General features: G+C 48.9%; 1 protein-coding gene across 3 annotated transcripts in view; it reads right to left on the bottom strand.

Moving 5' to 3' along the window:
• Positions 1–19,417, bottom strand: part of STX8 (syntaxin 8) — an 88,370-nt gene that overhangs the window by 63,061 nt on the left and 5,892 nt on the right. For all 3 annotated transcript variants that reach the window (XM_048323690.1, XM_048323689.1, XM_048323688.1), the window contains exons 5-6: positions 13,585–13,709; positions 12,152–12,244 (exon numbers count right to left, since the gene is read on the bottom strand). In XM_048323690.1, coding sequence (XP_048179647.1) covers positions 12,152–12,244; positions 13,585–13,709 — 218 coding nt within the window. The remainder of the gene's footprint in view (positions 1–12,151; positions 12,245–13,584; positions 13,710–19,417) is intronic.

Below are 19,417 nucleotides of genomic sequence, written 5' to 3'. Positions count from 1 at the left end.
TTCCCTTCCAACAGGAATTCCAGCTGGACACAGAGCTGGGGAGGAAGCACAGGGCAGATGTGGGGGTTATTCCCATTTCAGAGCGTTCCCTCATGCCAGCAAGTGAAACAGAAACCTCTCCAACATCTCCCTGCACGTGGGGCACAGCTCAGAGGTGTTCTGCCCTGCACACTGACACGGGCCAGTGCAGAACTGGGTTCAACCCCTGCTGTCCTTTCCCCAGCACACGCCCAGAGACACAACCTGGTCCGAGTGCTCAGGGAGGTTTAGCAGCACAGCCCAGCCACGGAGGGCGAAGGCTGGCCTGGAACACAAGGGAGGAATACACTGATTTTACACTCAAACCCTCAGCCCTTCCCTCACAAAAGTCCTGGGGTCTCCAGCTATGAAAGTCACTTTCCTTTCACTGAAAACACACCACCCACATTAGCCAGGAGCAGAACTATTGCAGCTCCTGTTGTAACAAAGCATCAAATGGGGGTTTTCTGTACGAAGGGAAGTCACAGCAGCTGAACCAGAGGGAAGAACCACATGCAGCTCAACAGGCTCCAGTTCAAGTCTGAGCACCACTACAGTGACCTGTGATCAGTGACATGGAACAGCTGGAAAACCCAGCACTGACCCCAGCTGCCACCCAGATGCACCAGCACCAGAAAATCATAATCCAACCCCAAAACCCAGAACTGTGCTAATTAGCACACGAATGTGTGCCATGCTGGAATCTTCCCCAGGCTGGTGCTCTGACACAGCTTGGTCCTAATAATAATTTCCAAGTGAAAATACCTTTTTACAATGAGTACATATAAAGCAGCCCATGTCCTAAGCTCGAGCAGAAGGAAGCTTTCCTCCCAGCTTATCTGATTTTCTATTCATTTCAAATATCACGTTTCGGAAGGCCACTTCAGAGTTCAATTCACACTGCTAATTTTCCTTGGCAAGACCCCACGTTATCTGCAAACACTGGCTGAGAACCCAACTGCAGCAATGTGATACCCACACCCTGTTGCACAGCAACTGGGTAACACAGGGATGTGGGAAACGTTCATATTCCAAAATAAGGGCAGGTGACAGGGTTATTAACGCCAGATCCCATGGGGATGCAGGAGTCTGAGAGGCAAGGAACACCAAAATTAGGAGATGCCCTCCGAGTCCCCAGCCTGCCTGGGGCACTGTCCCTGCCTGGAATGATCCCTCCCTGTCCCACTGAACGCCCCAGAGCCAGCAGGCACCTCCTGCTCTCCCTCTCCCTGCTCCACACTGTCCCAGCCTCCAGAGCCAGGAGCAAGGAAAGGTCCTGCTCACCCCTGCAGGCCCAAGCACAGCTTGCTCAGGGAAATGTCATCTGGAGAAAACGAAGCAGACAAACGGACAGGTCTCTGCCGGAGCATCCCCCAGGAGATTCCTGAGCTCAGCCAAGTCCTGATGGATTTTTCCTCAAGCCAAGGACCCTCCCACATCAGTCCCCTCCACCACTACCTGTCGATGCTACAGCAGAGATAACACACCTCTGCAACACAAAAGAAATTTAAAACGGTTTCAACACAGTGAAATAAATAATTTCTAGGTTTCCTGCCAAATCACCATGTTTCCCACTCTGATTCCCTCACACAAAGTGACAAACACAGCAAAGCCCATGGCAACCAACCAGTGAGAACCAAGAATCTTCCCTCCACCCCCAAAAGTTCTTCTTTGCCCCACAAAGGAGGAGGAGCTGGATCCTGACCCCTCTTCCCAGTGCTGCTGCAGGGCACCACAACCCCAGTGCTGACACAGATCTGGGGCTTTGTCACCGGGACAGGGCTGTCTCGTGGTGCTGCTCTCCTGCTCCAACTACGAACACAAAGCTCAGGGTTATACAGAACACACATTTGGGCAGTTTATACCAAATACTACCTTATTTTTCGGTATGATTTGCCCAAACCAGACCAAACCCAACCTTCTGAAATCCTGGCAGGACTGGAAGCCAATATTCCCTTCAGCATTTGTGCTCACACCTGGAGGAACAGGTTCAGCTCAGCACCCCGGGGTCCCTGGTCCCCAGCCCAGCCCAGGGGATCCTGCTCCAAACTGGGAACTGTGGCCTCGCTATCTCAGAGCCAAATCCATCACTTTTTATCACAAAGGTATCGCTTGAATTCCTACCCCGAGCCTGGAAAAAGCTGCCAGGCCCAGATGTTTCAGACTAAAGACTGGCCCCAAACCAGAATTTTTCAGCAAACTTGGTCCTGTAAGAGAATTTCCAACAAAATGCTGAGATCAAACACCCCTGGAGCTGTTTCAGGACAATGTGATCCACGCAGCCAAAAGCCAGATTTGATTGTGCCCCTGCACACTGGTGCCAGACACTTCACATTATGGGACCTTGTGTGATTTATTCCCTTCATGCTGAAGCGTTTCTTGTAAAACTGGTGGGAGAAAGCAAAGTGGAATTTTGTCTGCTTCCACATCCAAGACTTGCACTACTGTTGTGCTGGAGGATTATTCCAGTTATTGATGTCTGGAAGCTGCAGCTCACTGGGAACAACGAGCACATCCCACTTGCTCCCAGAGCTTACTGGGATCATAGGAAAGGACAGGAGTCAGGCAGCAAGGCAGAATATTTTTCACAATGCGTGGCATCAACAGGGTAATGCCCACATCAGCTCAGCTGGTTTGGGATGCAGAGGGACGAAACACATTTAATACATCAGCAATTCAAACAAAAAGGTTTCACTCAAGCTTGCAAGGAAGTTACTTTAATTTATAATAATAGTTACAGCATAATGATTTGATCAGTTTTTAAGTGATGCTCCAAGATATCACCTTGACCACTTTAAAAGAATGCCATGTTTATGTCACATTAATTACATTTCTGACTGAAACACAGCTTTGAGGAAGCAACTGCTCCCAGCTTTCCCTCTGCCTCATCAAGCTGCCATGACCCTGGCATTAAACAAAAAGGTCTGACACAGCACAGGCCAAAACCCCCCCCACGAAAAATCAGCTCCCACAAACACTGTGGGCACAACCTGGCATTTGAACCTTCTTTAAACTGAACACTTTAAAATTACGTGACAAATCCACCCCAGTGCTGCACCTAGGAATTGGTTCTGCTGCCTCACCACAAGTCCAACTTCTTGGGATCAACAAATTGGAACTGTGAGTTGCACTGGACACCAGCCTGATGGGGAACAATTCCACACCAGGCATTTTGGGCACGGTAAGCCATCATCTCCAGAGGACTGGCCATAAGAGTCAGAGCAGCAACACATTGTGCTCAGTGTCCAGGAGAACAGGAGAGATGGGAGAAGAGATGGGAGGAGAGATGAGCTGGACACGCACTTGGAGGTAATGGGAAAACCAGGAGAATGTGCTGGAGAGCCCTGAGCTGCCGGCTCGGGCTGAGTAAGCCCAGTTCAAAGCACTCCTCAGATTCCAGCAATACCTCATGAGCACAACGTGCCCAGAAACGTGGTTTTCTTATTCTCCCCTGCGTTGTAACCGTGCAGCTTCCAGCCCTACAGGTTTTCTGGGAAATCTATTAAAAGGCCATTAAGTGCCCACCAGCCCTGACCGAAATCACCATGACGCAGGAGCATCTGGTTCCCACCAAGCATGACTCCCTTTAAAGCCTGGACATCACCTCCTCTCCAGTAATGTCTGGGCAAGCAGCTTCTCCAGGGATGTGGGACTGAGCAGCCACCTCCTCCTTCCCCCCATAAAACCTGAAAAAACCCTCCAAGAAGGGGAAGGCACAGAGGAAGCACTGAAGTCAGAGTCTTTAATGCATACACTGAAGTAGAAACCCTCAAGCTGTATTTCACTGCCACAAATAGCAAATATTTTAAAATAAAACATTATTTTTAGCCTAAGTGGTGCTTAAGGATTCGAGAATAAAACACTGCCCAGAGACAGGGAAATGTCACCATGTGAAAATGCTGAAGCAGCTGTGTCCTGCTCAGTGAACACCAGATCAGGGCAGAGAGGAAGCATTTGAGATCCTGTCTCAAACCTTAAAACCTTCCTTGATTCAGCCAAAAACCAGAGGAGAATGAGTAAGGTAGAACACCTTGGTGTATCTATGAGGGTAAAATAAATAAAACTATACAGAAACTCACATAACATTTTCCTAGATCCTCTAGCAAAGGCTGTTCTGCACAGGGCCATTTATCCCCTGCCTTTCTTTTCCACAAGCAGCGACTGTAAGGTCAGGATATAGAATTCCAGTTGCTCCCAGACAGGTAGGGATCTACCAAAAAGGGGCTGTAAAGGAGAACAGGCTGGGTTTGTCCCTTCCTGCTCCTTTATGACACACGACAGACATCCTAAGAAAGCAGGAAAGCAGGCTGGGAAAATAAATCCCCTCTCCCTGGTCTCGAGATTTTCTTGAACGGAGGAAAAGCTAAATTAACATGGAAAAAAATCATCAGCGTTTTGAAATATCTACAATTACAGTTAGGATTTGTTTTCTTTTTAAACAGTTTAAATCAAACGCCTGAAGAAGCAGATGGGAAACTCTCATGTGCTAAAGGTTGAGGCTTCTACCAGAGCTCTCCGTTAGGAAACTAAAGACAAGGCTTAACAAAGAAGATGTTTAAGATCGTAACTCTTATCAAAAAATCCTGAAAGGCTTAAAGAAGTTGGAAACTCATTTCTCCAGCAGCTCTGGTCCCCCCCAGACAGATGCAGGGAGACGGCTTCCCCCTCCCCAGCGCGGGGTGGGTGAGGTAGGGACTGACTAACTGTGGAAAAATCCACATAATTGAGAAGACAAATGTTGAACAGTTATTTTACTGCTTGAACCATTCAAGGAAAAAGGCTGCCCGTGCCAAGGGGCCAGCCAGGCTCATTGTGTGCGAGCAGCCCTGGGCAGCAGCGGCGCTTTCATCCCCCGCCAGGTGCGGCCTCGTGCTTCACACGGGGCTGGGAGCGCTGCAAACACCACCGGGAGCAGCAGCAGCAGCATCTCCAGGGCCACAGAGAGCAGCAAAACCCACACAGGGGCTCAGAGCACGGCCCCCTGTCGAGGCCATTTGCTGCTTCCCAGGAGAAGCCCCATCTTCAACGAGGAAAAGCTGTAACAACTCAGGCTCGAGAGTCCCAGCTTGGAACCTGCTGCCAGATGAATTTTCAAAAATAAAGTAAAATTAGAGTTTCAGCCAAAATATCCGAGCCATGTCAGAACAACGCTGCTTCTTCCACGTTAAGAGTCTGCAGCGGCCTCGGGAGCTGCAGTAGCCCAATGTTTTTGGTGACACACACAGAAGAGAGAGGGGGATGGAAAAGGACCCAGGAGAGGAACTGGTTGAGCAAGAATGCTGGAATATGGATGGGTGGTTCCAAAAGTGAGGATTAGACACATTCAGAAGGGGAGATTAAAGATCAAATCAATAAAAGCAGCAGAATGAGAAGTCTGAAGGAAACCAAGCTGTAGAAGAGAGAGGAAAGAGCGAGCTAGGGAAGGTCACAACAGAAAATAAGAACTCGTCTGCTCCACCTCCTGCTCTAACTCAGCTGAAGCCACCTGGAATGATACATGCTCCTAAAGGTGTCCCACAACAAGGACTTCCCAACCTCCTGACACAGGCTGTGTCACTCCTGGGAGAAGGATTTCCTGCTCCTCTTGACCTCAACTCCAGACAGAGCCAGGCACCCCAGTTCAAGCCGTGTTTAATTCCAACCACGAACAGCCAGTCCCTAAGAACATTTATCCAATCCATGACACACCCAGGGAAGGGAAATCATTTGTGCCCATGCTGCCACAGACTTACAAGGACGTCTCATGCAACAGCACCAAAGCTGTCCTGAAGTTCAAATGACACCTAATTCTTTTCATAAGGCTCTTCCAGAAAAAAATCCAAATTCATTTGACTCCTACAAGGACAGAGCTGTTGTCTTCCCAGTGCTTACAAGGAGCTCGTTCTGCTGTCCCAGTCTGACTGCTGGAAACCCATCCCAGCAGAGGCTGACAGGCAGCACAGGGGTGCAAACCCATCCCAGCAGAGGCTGACAGGCAGCACAGGGGTGCAAACCCATCCCAGCAGAGGCTGACAGGCAGCACAGGGGTGATTGCTCCTTGTTCTTCCCCGTGCTGTCAGCAGCCCTCCGTGAGGCCACGGGCAGGACACCTCACACCTCCCTCATGCTGCTCCAATCATCCAACACTGCTGAAATTACCCTGAGCCTGAGCTCCAGAGCTCCCTGTGCAGGTTCCCATCTGGCTGCTGACCCAGGCTTGGAGACAGATCCATTCTGCAGTGGCTTCCCTGCTTTTCCACGTTCCTTTTAAGAATACCAGGAAATTTCACAGATAAATAAACACTGAAGCAGCAAAGTCTTGTGCTTAAAAGGTTAGGAAACACTATAAATACTATTTTGTGTAGACACCTTTCTCAAAGCAATGCAAATTCAGTGTAACCTTGGTTTCCATCACCCAGCAGGCAGCATAGGCAGGGTTACTTCCTTGACAGATACCAAATAATTTGTTTTATCCTCATCACCCAGCACAAGGCTGCATTCCTCATGGATTGCACACGACTCCAGCTCTGCTCTGAAGAGTTAAAGCTCCCTCACAGAGCTTCCCACGATGGCCCTCCTGCCAGCAGGTCTGAGTGTATTTTGATTTTGACAGCTTCCTTGGGAGATGAAACGCTATTATTCCAACTCAGACGGAAAATAGGAAAACTAATAGTTAAGGTTTATTTTGGATGTTCTGTAAAAGAGAGCTTGAACCTCTCTCTTTTTTAAAACCACATGCAAACCAAACCTTATCTACCTTTCCAAGCAATATTTAATTTATTTTGATGGATTTCAGGGACGTGGTTTCGTGGTGGACTTGGCAGCGTCAGGTTTACAGTTGGACCCAGCGATGTTAAAGGTCTTTCAGAAGGAAATGATTCTGCATACCCCAATCCTTCCCGGGGGATGGACCAGATGATCCCCAGAGGTCCCTTCCAAGCCCAGCCATTCCGTGATTCATGGCACCCAGAGCTCAGCCTGCACCAGCTCCTGCCAAGTGCCAGCGCTCCAGACCTCGGCAAACCAGAGCCTGGGATGCCAAGGCAGGCATGCAGAGGGAATCACTCCTGGAAAAGCTCAGCTGGGATGGCTTAACCACCCTCACACCGAGCTCCTGGGCAGCAGCACAGACAGTTTTATGCTCTAAGGCAACATTTATCTGCTGCTGCTGCCACAAACTCCTCTTACAACCCTCGCCTCACTCTCTAAATGTTTTCCCACACCTGGAAGGAATGAGGCAGGGACCTTACAAATGGTTTTTGTCACTACATACACACAGTTCAACCCCAGAAGAGATCCAGTCCTATGCACAAAATGCGGCAAGACCTGCAGAAAACAGCGTGCAAATGGTTTAGGACCAGAAATACACGCAAGAAGTGCTGTGTAACCTCAGGTTTGCCATTTCCCAGCTTCTCAGCGTTCATATCCAGCCTAAGTACTGCACTATTTAGACCACTCAAGACAAAAAGCAAAGTCAATTTTTCCCCCAGGAAGGGTTAAATCCACTTAAACAGTGTGCAATGAAGACAGAGCAGTGCCTCAGTAACACTGAAGTTGTTTCTATTCCATACAATAAGCTCAGGAAGCAAAATTAAAATCTGTCTGCATGGTCTGAGGTCACTCGGGCTAGGAATGGTTATTTTAAATCTGAATATTAGAAACATATGCTTCTCTATGGAGGTTTCTAGCAAACCTGAACCTGCTGGTGCTCAGCCTTTCCCAGGGAATGCTGAACACCTCCAGAGCCCTCCAAGCAGGACTGGAGCCATCTCCAAGGGGGTCACAGCGGGCAGGGCTGTAACTCCATAGGATGAAAACAGATATTGTTTAGACAGGATGATGAACATCTCTAAAAATTTAATCTTCAATCATTTCTGATTTACAAACTAATCCTAACAATGATGCAATGCACCCACAGCCCCATTGGTCTGAGGCTCATAACTCCAGCACAGCCCATACACAGTGCTAATTAGTTTGTATTACAGCAAAAATGCTCCTAATAAACAGAAATGTGAAACGACGTTTGGACTGTGCAATAGCCATGTAAATAATCTTTAGGAGGAGCCCTTTACTGTCCTTATCCTGACTGCACCAGGAGCTTGGGGCTGGGCATTGCCCTGGGAGAGGGGCATCACATTCCTGGTGCTGTTTCCAGTAAGTCTCTGCACCACCAGGAATATTTTCACTCCCTTCATTGATGACACTAGAGCAATTCTCTAGGTGTGTGCAGAACAGCAGCCAGAACAGGGCTGCAGTCTCAAGCATTTTGATGGCAGAGCGTCAGGGTAACAAAAATCTCACACCAGGCTGAGCTGAATCACCCTGGAGGATTTTGTGCCACCCATTGTGACCAGAGGTGACACTGCAACCTTGACTTGCAAAGCTACTGTAAACAAAAACATAATGCTACAAGTTCTGGTCGGTTTTAGAAACTTGATTTTGACAAGAAATTGAAAATGTTACGTAACCATGTAATTAAAGGATTATTATGAGAGACAGTTTACTTAAAATGATCCATTCTGGTTAAAAGCAGCCTGACTGGGTACAGCATTCTCCCAACCAGGAAAAGGACACAAACAGTGTCTGATTTTGCAGCTTATCTGTTTATGAACTTATTTGCACTCTGCTATGAACTTTAGAGGAGCCAGAAGCAAAAGAACCCATCCTCAACGGAGCAAAGCAAACGGACACTGACAGGGTGCAAATGCCAAGCAGGGCAAGTTTTGCAAGCTCCCAATATTTACCATCCATCCCAGAGTACTCCATTCTCATGCAAGCATGTCCCAATGAGAAAACAACTTCTCTATAAGGGTAAAACAAACAGCATTCACAATTTCTGAAAGCATTCTTCCACAATTATTGCACTAGATTAGATTGCCTCATCACCAGGGCCAGAGGCCATTTACACTATTTTCTTTCTTTTTTTTTTTTTATGGAACAGATGAAAGGATTACAGAAAGTTTTCTGGGGCCAAATTTGGAGCTAATGATGGGAAAATTCTTTTGCTAATCCCCACTGCTAGCAGACTCCTGAGGCTGGAAAAAAACAATGCCTCCTGGTACCCTGCTTCTATTTTGCTCATCAGTGCGAAATGCCCCGCTCAGGAGGTTTGCAAAGGCACATCAGCTTTAAGCAGAGCCATAAAATCTGCAGGACAGGGCTATAGTGAAAACCTGAGTGGAGAACCACGCGAGACACCCATTAAAACTTGGATGCTGCACAACGAAAGCCAAGGATGGGACTCAGGCACACAGCAGCCACCTCCATCCGAGCTGCAGCCCGGGGGGAACGGGCTTTTCCAGGATATTCTGTGCCAGGCAGGCTGGAAGGATCCCACCTGAGCAGTCCCTGCTGGCTCCTGAAGATTCTTGGAGAGATGGGTGGAAAGACCTCGTGTCACCGCCTGTCCTCGGACAGGGACCGACCCTTCCCTGGGCACAGCTCCCACCAAAGCCCGGGGATGCCCTGGGACAAAGCTCCAGCGCTGCTCCTCCGAGCAGCGACACCGCCGAGGCACCTCCCTCCCGAAGGCAAAGTTTAATCATTTTGCAGTCATTTAACAAACACAAAGGATTCACGTGTACCAGCTCCGGGCAGGAGTAAACTTTGCATAATTAATCCCTCGGTCCTGGCGCATCTGCAAATGCACAGCTACACCAACCGGCACTCAGGGGAAAATGCCTCTGGCCACCTCGGAGGGCTGGGAAGTGCAAACATCTCCAGAGAGCCGGAGCTGCCTCGGAATGGAGAAAGCAGAGCCGAGGAACAAGCCTGGAAAATCAGTCCCCAACTCCCCAAAGGCTGATTCGTTAATGCACATTATCAGCTGCTTCTGAACGAAGCCACATTTTATTTTAACACCGGGACAAGCTACAGGCACCTCCTGAGCTGCAGAAGGTGGGAACATCCCCAGCAGGTCAGGGAAGTGGAAGTCAAGCTTCCCACAGAAAGGGGCGGTTTGGTGGAAAGTCTGACTCGAGGAAAAAGAAACGTTGAAGCAGCACTTAATGAAGATGAACTTCCCCTGCCTCCCCACAATACAGACGATGCCATTATCACTCAGCACTAGGAAGGAAAGGGATTCCAGGCAAGGGGAAATTGCAGGGCAGTTATCCTCATCAACCTGAGCGTGCAGCAGTGACAGGAGCTTGGCAGAGCGCCTGAGCAAAGTCTGCTCATGGTTAAGCACAGGGCATGAAGTAAGATGTGCACAGGAAAACAGCCCCTGGAAAATATTGCTCAGGAGTTCAGCTTTTCCAGGGTGCCAGTGGCAACAAAATGTCTGACCTTATCCCCCCATATCCGCCAAAAAAACCCAAAAAAAAGGGATTGCATAAAGTCAGCGGAAACATGGGAGTTCCACTTGCCTGGCAGGGATGAAGCCAAGTGCTGAGTGATCTGCCCCCACATCTGTAAAGTCAGGCTATTTCCCAACTCTCTGGACAGCTTAAACATCTCCTGATGACACTTCCTACACGGCTGGCAGGTTTGCTGCTCGTGGCTGTGGGACACGACGAGCAGAGCTCGGGCTCTGAGCAGTTTCCTCAGGATCTCAGGATCAGCACAGACAGTCCTCACCACTTCCTACTCCAAGCACTTGGGAAAGTTTCCCTCTTTTGAGAAAGAGCTGCCTGTAGCTCAAAGAAGAGCTCCCATGAAAACACAGGAATTTTGCTCAAGGGTTTTGTAACTGTCTGTAAGACAAACACCACCAGAATTATTTGCATTATTTGTAAAAAGGAGGGTTAAACACATTCCATCTCACAGATGTTTCGAGGCCTCATTGCTAGAGAAAGGCTGGCAGAAATGCAATGGCACAAAACACAGAACCTTCAGGGTCCCAAGAACATAAGGATTTGGGGAAACCATCCCCAACCCCCAACAGAGAAATGGGACACAGATCGTGTATTTTCCTGAGGAGAAACCAAAGTTTCACAGAGAATCCATAAACATGCTCATGCTTCCCACCTGTTTCCTATTTAGAGCAAAAAAAAAAGCAATTAATGTGACTTTTTAAGCAACGATTAATAAAGAAACCTATGAGATGAGACCCCTAATTGAAAATGTCTTTCCTCACATGAGGCAGAGGATCAGAACATGACAGGAGCACTGAGCAGTCTCTCCCAGCTGCACAAACCGTTCCTTAACAACCTTAAAATTAATAAACAAAGACATATTCTAGGCATTTCTGATCCCTCCTGGATTTAGCCATGGCAAACAGGAGAAATCCATCCTCTTGCTTCACTCTGCTTCAGAACAGAGCTCCCAGGCAGCACCTCACAGCAGTGATTGTGAATTTGGAAACTCCTGACTCTGAGCAGACTCACAGGGAGATACAAAGGGGAAATGCCATCCCAGGAAGAAGCAGATTTCAGGGTTAGCATTTATTAGCAAGGAACAGGGAGGGCACTGCCCTCCTCAGCGGGGAAGCACAAGCCAAGGATAAAGCACAGGGGTGCAGCCTTTGTGAGAGGGAGAAGCTGGCAGGGCCCTCACTGAACTGTCAGCAGTTGGAAGGAATGGAAAAGTCAGGAGCACGGGAGGATCTGCTCTCCCAGGGCCAGCTCATGTGCACAGCTCAGCGGGCAACAAAGAGGATTTACCCGGAGAGCAATCCCACCACTCGGACACTGGCTCCTCTGAAAGGAAACAGGTACTCCTGCTTCAGTGCTGCACTTAATCTGATCTACATTCACTGCCACGAACCCTCCCAAACCCAATCATTTGGAGCAAACAATGCAGTGCTTCCTCTTTAATCGCTGGCTCAAGACTTTCACTCAGTTCATCAGGAAAGACACAGAATGAGAATGCTCAAGTGAAGCCCTGCACCGCATAAAAACTGTCACAAAACAGAAAAACGCAGAAGATCGAGTACAAAATTAATTTTGTGCTTTGGACCAGCAATCACCAATCTCTTTGCTCAAAAGTCAGGCTTGGGGAAGCACCCCAAGGGTTACACATTGTACCCAGCCCACAGGGAACAGAGAGAGGCACAGCAAAATCAGGAGATGAATGGGCACAATCTGCAGTGGTTGCTTGAACATAAACCTTTCCTGTCAGCTGCTTGCTCTGTGGGCAGGAAGAGCAGTTGTGTGAGGAGAGAAAAAAATCAATCCCAGCCTTACATAAAAGTGAGGCAAAATCTTGTCCTTACCGTTCTGCTCATCCAGCTCATTCCCAATTTCCTGCCCCATTTGTTTTTGCCGGGATATGATTGAAGAAAGAGCATCGAGTCCAGCATCTTGTTCTGCACCAGGAAAATATATTAAATTACTTTGAGAAGTTGCTGCTATGCCAGGCTACATAAAATAGGTAGAAGTGAAGAACAAAAATCTACTCTGTGCTTAAAGGGCTAAAATGTATTAAGAAAAACACATGAACACAACATGAAAATTAATCCTTATGGCAACAGTACTCTTGAAATAATGTGAATGATGGGTAAATAATTTCTCTGCTCTGGCTGGGACATTTTGCTGAGGATCCAAAAAAAACCAAAATCCAAGAATTTAACATTCAGCTGTTACTCAATCATAAATGCAGGGGATTTTCTGGCATACACAGTGAGCTCCTGATTAGCCTTTTTAAATTTTCCAAGCAACTTTGAACATGAATAAAAGAAAACAGGTGATGCAAACACCAAAGAATTCAGAGAGACTTTTAAAGCTGCAAGAGGATGCAGAGCTTGGGGGAGAGCTGAGGGAGAGGGGACAGGGGCAGTGGAAGTGTGATGTGCTCCCACACTCTGCAGAGCTCCTGTGTGAAGAACCACATCCCCCGTGCCCTGCAGGCACCAGGGAGCCCCTCAGCCAAAATGTGCAGCTCTCCCTGCCCAAAGCTGCCAGGGAGTGGCAAGAGAGGAGCTGCAGGAGGGTCAGTGCCCAGGGCACAGCAGTGATGCTGCCCAAACAGGGTGGCCAGGACCCCCTTCCCCTCAATGGCCCTCCAGCATCTCTTTCACCTCAGTTTAATTACCTATAATGTAATTAAAAACGCAGCTGAGGTTCCTCCTGGACCATCCAGACAGAGCTCAGGCTGCTCTCCTGAGCTGTACACAAGTTGCTGTACACTCATGCAGAGTGAAGCAGGTCTTATCTGGAGACTGATTTCATTCCACCACTTCCAATATTTTAATTGCCTGGAAATGACCTCATTAACCACCTGACATCCTCAGGCTGAGGTTTCCCAACACTTCCAAAGTCAGAGATTCCTTATGGGTGCTGAGGGCCAAAATGTAAAGACCCTTTTTGGATGAGTTAATTCTTACCTCGTTCCAATTCATTTAATGCACCCAGCACCACCCCTGCACCCAGTGCAGTTATGGGATCACACAGCACACCAAAACCATTAATATGGGCAAAATCAGGACTTCCAAAATTCAATTTAAGAAGTTGCATCCAGTTCAGAGCATTGCAAGCACAGTGCTGCTCCTGCAAAAACAGAAAGCAGAAAGCTCCAGCTGCCTGGAGCTGTTGTGTTTGACATCTGTAAATAAAAAAACTTCAGCACAGGTTGGTGTATTGAGGTTCAAATAAAGGCTCCTCTCAGGTCCCAGCAATGCTCCAAACAACCAGAAAGGCTCCTGTATACCTTCGATGATCCTTCTCTGCTGCTGCCTGAGGTCATCAAAGCCGAGTCCTCTGGTCTCCTCCGATTCCTCCAAGAGCCAGGGGTTGGTGACGCCTCGTTTGACCCCTCCTGCCATGAGGCTGGATCTGAAAACAGCTTCAGTGAGTGATGCCCAACACCAAGCCCCTGGCAGACAGCAGCACCCAGGGCTGAGCACTCCGTGGGGCTCTGTGCAACCCCAGGAGAAACCAGCCAAGAACAACCCCCAGTAACAAATCCATCTCACGGGCTGGCCGTGGTAAGGGAGGAGAGAACTCATTTCACAGAGAACAGTTAGGCTACAGAGTGAAATACACCCCACAGATTGTGTAACATATCCATATAAAATGTTTGTGTGCAGAACACACAACATTCCTGGGAATGCACATTATGCCTGTATTTGCTACACGATCAGAACACAAGCTTATAAAAACACTGCTACAGCCTCAAACAGTGAAAGGATCCCCTTGTTAACAGAGATGCAAATCAGATGAGACCTTTAATTCCCTGCAATCCTGACCAAACCTAACCAGGAACATTTCTGAATTTCAAAAGCTGTAGGTGGACACAGCTCCCCCCCTGCATTTCCTAGTCTGGCATCAACCTGAACGAGAAGCCAGGAACACACACTTTCAAATGAAAGAGTAATTAAATAATGGGTTTTCTTTTCAAAGAGTTATGACTTGAGATTGTTCACGTTACAGACACTTCCCTGGTGACCACAAAAAACAAGTTTTCCATGTCCAGGGCACATAAATCCAACCAGTAAAATGAAACCCCACTTAAATATTTCCTCAATACCAGATTTCTGGTTTCTGCCTTTCAGCTCTTCACTGGTTTTTCCTACAAGACAAACCTCATGTCTGACTGAGAGTCCTCTGAACCCAGAATTGCAGCTCAGGTTCAGGGGGAGTCATGGTAAGGTTGGTTCCCCCACAGATGTTCCCAAGCTGGAGCTTTTGCTTTCTGCTTTGCTTTTTCTAAACTCTGTATTTCTTTCCTATTTCACCTTTTCCCTGCTCTTTCCCAAAGCACTTCCCCAAACAGAAGAACTGAGAGGACTCTAGAATCTCTTAAATTCTCGATGTTTTTTAATTACACCAAGACCCAAATTTGCATGTTGCAGTGGTTTTGGTGTTTTTAATCGAGTTTTCAATCGAGCTGTTCTCCAGGAGATGCTCTGATGCTGCCCAGTGCCCACATCTGCTGGGCATCCCTCTGTGGCCAAAGCCCCGGGGCAGGAGGTCACTCTGCACAAGGACAGCGGGGCCAGGAGGGGTCAGGGCCCTGCTGACGCTGAAGGGTGTCCAAGCACAGCCCCGAGCTCGGGCCGGAGCTCCGGCAGGAATTCTGGGGAGCTGGGGACATCTCCTGGCCGTGGGACGGAGCAGCACGGCCGGAAAATCCCCGCACAGAGAGCTCTGCAGCTCTTCTTCTCCCCGGACACTGGGACACGGCCACTGGACTCCAGCTCAAGAATGAAAAATAGAAAAAAAAACCCACTTTTTTTTGCTAAAAGTGGCTAAAAAGCACTTTTTATACATCTCAACGTGTCCCTTAACCACGCCAGTGATGCTGAACACCAGAGCAGAGCCAGCCCTGCTGTGCCACGACCAGCTGGGTGCCAAGGGCAACACCAGAGAGGAGCTGGGATTCTGCTGCATTCCAACCCTGCACCTCCATTAAATTTCCATGTATTTATCGAGGCTGGCAATTGGGCTTGATTGGACAAACTGACACACACCTGGAATGAAGTTTTACACATTACCCAGCCTTCCTCCCTGCTCTGGGGCATTAAACATGCTCTTTTATCTCCCAGTCTCACAACTGGCACCAGGTTTGTGAACACGACAGAAGCACTACACTGCTCAAGATGGAAAAACCCTTGCAGTTCACCCAATTCAGTTCAATTAGAAGGACACAAAATCCAGGGTAACAACACCTGACAAAGTTGTTTAACTAAAGCAAAGGGAACATAAAGCTCTCTGCTTGCTAAAAAGAGCACAGCTATTTCTGCCTGTTAAAAAACAGCCAAGGCAAGCAAATTTGAAATAATCTGCGGCTCTGTCTCTCTCCCTCCCCCCAGTGCTCTGCCCTGCTCTTGTAGGCTGGGTCCTGACAAGTGGTCTGCTCGTTACAATAATCTTTGTGACATGTTTGGTAACTACCTTCCCACACAAGGCAGCACAACTTCCTCCTTCCTCTGATCCTGCCCTGCCTCGCCTCGGTGGTGTGAAGATTAAAGCTTATCCAATTAGCCACCCACTGCCTCCGCCAGGTTAATCAGGCAAATCTTGGAAGCCGTCACAGAGCACTGGAGTGTGGGGATAGCTTTTGATTATAGGAGCAGATTTAACTAATTACAAGGCTCAGCAATGCGCCCAAGTATAAAAGGTGATGGGGTTTAAAATCAGGGAGCTATGTCACTGCCTAACAAGGGAGGGCTTATCTTATTGTTTCACTGATAATTCTTATAACACCTCCCAAGTAACTTAGATTACTCAAGCAGCACTTACTTTAGGCCAAGGCCACACATCGAGGCTTAGGGCTTTAGAAGACTGATCAGCAAGACTGAGTCTTAAACAAACCTGGGTCATATGACAGCTGGGTGGATGATCACTTGAACATTCCCTTAACTACAGTGGGGCTCTTTGAAGCCCCAGCCTGGCTTCACAGGTCACTCTCCACAGGGGTGAGGAAGGATTGGGGCATTCTCTCACTTACAGTGCTCACACTGTATTTTTAGGAAGCTCCAAGCTAATAAATAAAACAAATATAATTTTACCATACAAAATAAAAGCGCTCTCTATCCCTCCAAAAACCCATGAGAGGCCATAAGAGCACAGGCACTTCCCAATCCCCTCCAGGTACCATCCCAGGTGGAGATTTCCCCACGAGAAGTGCTCCTGATGGGAAGCCTCCAGCACTCCCTGCAGCTGGCAGAGGACTTGCAGCCCCACCAGCACAAGAACTGCTGTTCCCACATTCCAGGAAATTCCATGTTGCTCTGGACACCATTTCCCTGTGGCTGGGTTCACTGGTCCCACTGCTTCAAGGACTGGAAGCTGCACGTGCTGCCTGAGGAGAGTGTTGGACAATCCTGACCACGCTGGTTCATGACCACACAGCCAAAGGCACATTAATCCTGGAAAACCCCAGCCCATCCCTAGATCTGATCCTGGGACTCAGCTCTCAGGTGTTCTCCTGGATGGACAATTCCCTCTTCTCCCACCCTTCCCATCGCCTCCCAGAGCTGAGGCCAATCCCATCCCAGCTCAGGATGCTGCAGCTGCAGCCAGGAGGCTCCAGCAGGAACTGGGAGGGAGGAAGGACACCAGGAAGGAGGTTTACAGGCACCTAAACAACCACTGTTGATCTTATTTCCTAAAGAGAATTTGCCCCCCACAAACAACAGCCAGATTCTCAAAAGCATTTGACACCTGATGGCTCATGGATTGAAGGGGGCACTCGTGGATTGAAGCCTGGTTGGCACTGGGCAAAATTCCTGTTTGGATCAAGGCTGAAATACTTTACATCTGACAGAAAAGTGTTCAACCACAAAAAATGGTGACCCACACTGAAGAGAAAAAAGAATATGGACTCTTAAATGTACCTGGGGTAGCTCTCACTGAAGGTGCTTTGTGTCTCACAGATACCAGAAGCTGTTTTTATTTTTGAGGAATTCCAAGAGAAATCAAGGAAGGCCAGTTAATTTACTGATTCTCTGGTGACGGATACGGACCTCTCCAGCCTGAGACCTGGTCAGACAGGAGCAGGAACGTTCCCATTCCTCTGCCTCCATGAATGTTTAAATACTCTAAAAGTTTGACATGTGATATCCAGAAAGTCAGCATTCCTGGCTGCTTTTCCACCCCTGCCTTTGGAATGGAGTGGAACCCTGGGAATCCTGCCCCATTAACGGCCCTCACAACCCGCACAGATCTCTCCCAAGGAGAAAAGGGGGCAGAAGATGCTGAAATTGTGATTAAAACCCAATTAAAGGAAATTTGACTGGCCCTGCTCACGGGGAGTCACGCAAACAGCACAACCTTTCCCTGGAAAATTCCAGCGGCATCTTAATTAAGGCCGGAAGGGGCCGGAAGGGGCAGGAATGCCGTCCCCAAGCCACGGAGCGTCCTGCCCGCAGTTGTCACTTGGGATCAACCCTGAGAGCATTAAACCACAGCCCTGCGCCCCAGAAACGGCTTCAGAGCAGCTTTCAAAGGAGGTGAAACTCACTGAGTGGTGACCAAACGTAAACCAGATTAATTCCAGGGAAACCCTCCCAGCCCCAGGCCCTGGGACAATAAATTTGTGATCAGTGGTGCAGGAAGGTTAATGAAAGGAAGGGCTGCTGCAAGAACAGGACCTGGCCGACGTGGGCTGTCACATCAGGGCTGGATTAGATATGGAAAAGCAGCACAAACCAGGGAAGTGTCACTGCTCAGCTTCATCAAACTCCAGGCGCCGATTTTTCTAATGCAGGAAAAGCTGAGTGTCAGCTCCAGGCACATTCCAGGGTGGGCTCTGCCACCTCCGGAATCCCAAAGCTGGGCCAGGACTCTGCAAGGATTCCAGAGGGACCCCGAGCTGGGAATGGCAGCTGAGCCCTACAGACCCTGGGGGCTCCGGGCCTGAGACCAGCCCCTGCCAAGCTCCTGCCGAGATCCCTCCAAGCTCCCTCCAAGCTCCCTCCAAGGTCCCTCCAAGCTCCCTCCAAGCTCCCTCCAAGCCCCTTTCCCTACAGACCCACAGAGCCCAGGCTCAGGCAAGAGAGGGAAGTTGGATTCACTGGCACAAGATTCAGGCCCTGAGCTGTCTCTGCCTGCACCCCTGAAAACCAGACCCACACGGACAATAGGGAAGGGGTGGGAGTTCACCAGACAGAATATTTGGCATAGTTTTATCCGTTTTTAATAACAGAGGTTAAAAGAGAACTACAAAACACCAAGCCTTGCAACACTAGCAAATAAATACTCTCTGATGTTATCTTCTGCTGGAAAATGCTGGATTCCCTGATCATTTCTAATGGGGCTTGAAATTATCAGGGGATTTTGATATTTTCCTCCTGTTTGCCTCGACACCTTCTGGCTGGGGCAGCCCAAAGCTGAATCCCTGAAGCAGCACCTTGCCAGCACTGCCCTGCCACAGCAGGGATGGCCACAGAGGCCACAGCAGGGATGGCCACAGAGGCCACAGCAGGGATGGCCACAGAGGCCACGCCAGCTCAGGGACTGCTCAGAGCAGGCGACACACAAGAGTCCCATGTCACAGTCCCATAGACATTTCACCCACTCACTGTTTTACACATTTTGGGTGACTCAGGGATAGATTTAAGAGCCAACACAACAACTGGATGCGCACCGAGCTCTGGAGAATCCAAACCTAGAGCAACTGTTTGGGTTCGACCACAGTCTGGAGGTTTATCACCTGCAGCAGGTGCTGCCCTGATGTCTGGTTATGTAAAGGTGACTGAAAAAATCACAACCACATGTCACAGACTGGGCTGGGTTGGAAGGGACCTTAAAGATCATTTCACTCCACCCCTGCCATGGCAGGGACACCTCCCACTGTCCCAGGCTGCTCCAAGCCCCAATGTCCAGCCTGGCCTTGGGCACTGCCAGGGATCCAGGGGCAGCCCCAGCTGCTCTGGGCAACAAGGGCAGCAGAGGCTTTGGGTGTAACAAACACCACCCCAGAGAACAGAAGCACTGAACCCAACCCCTGCACCTCCTCCCTGGAGAGACCCTCACCAAGCACAACCACACAGGGAAGGCAGGGAACTGCACCAGCTGAACTCTGAGTACCCCCGAAC

Source organism: Corvus hawaiiensis, chromosome 19, assembly GCF_020740725.1.
Source record: "Corvus hawaiiensis isolate bCorHaw1 chromosome 19, bCorHaw1.pri.cur, whole genome shotgun sequence".
Taxonomy (NCBI): Eukaryota; Metazoa; Chordata; class Aves; order Passeriformes; family Corvidae; genus Corvus; species Corvus hawaiiensis.
Note: the sequence above shows the minus strand (reverse complement) of the source record. Positions and strands in the feature narration are given on the sequence as shown.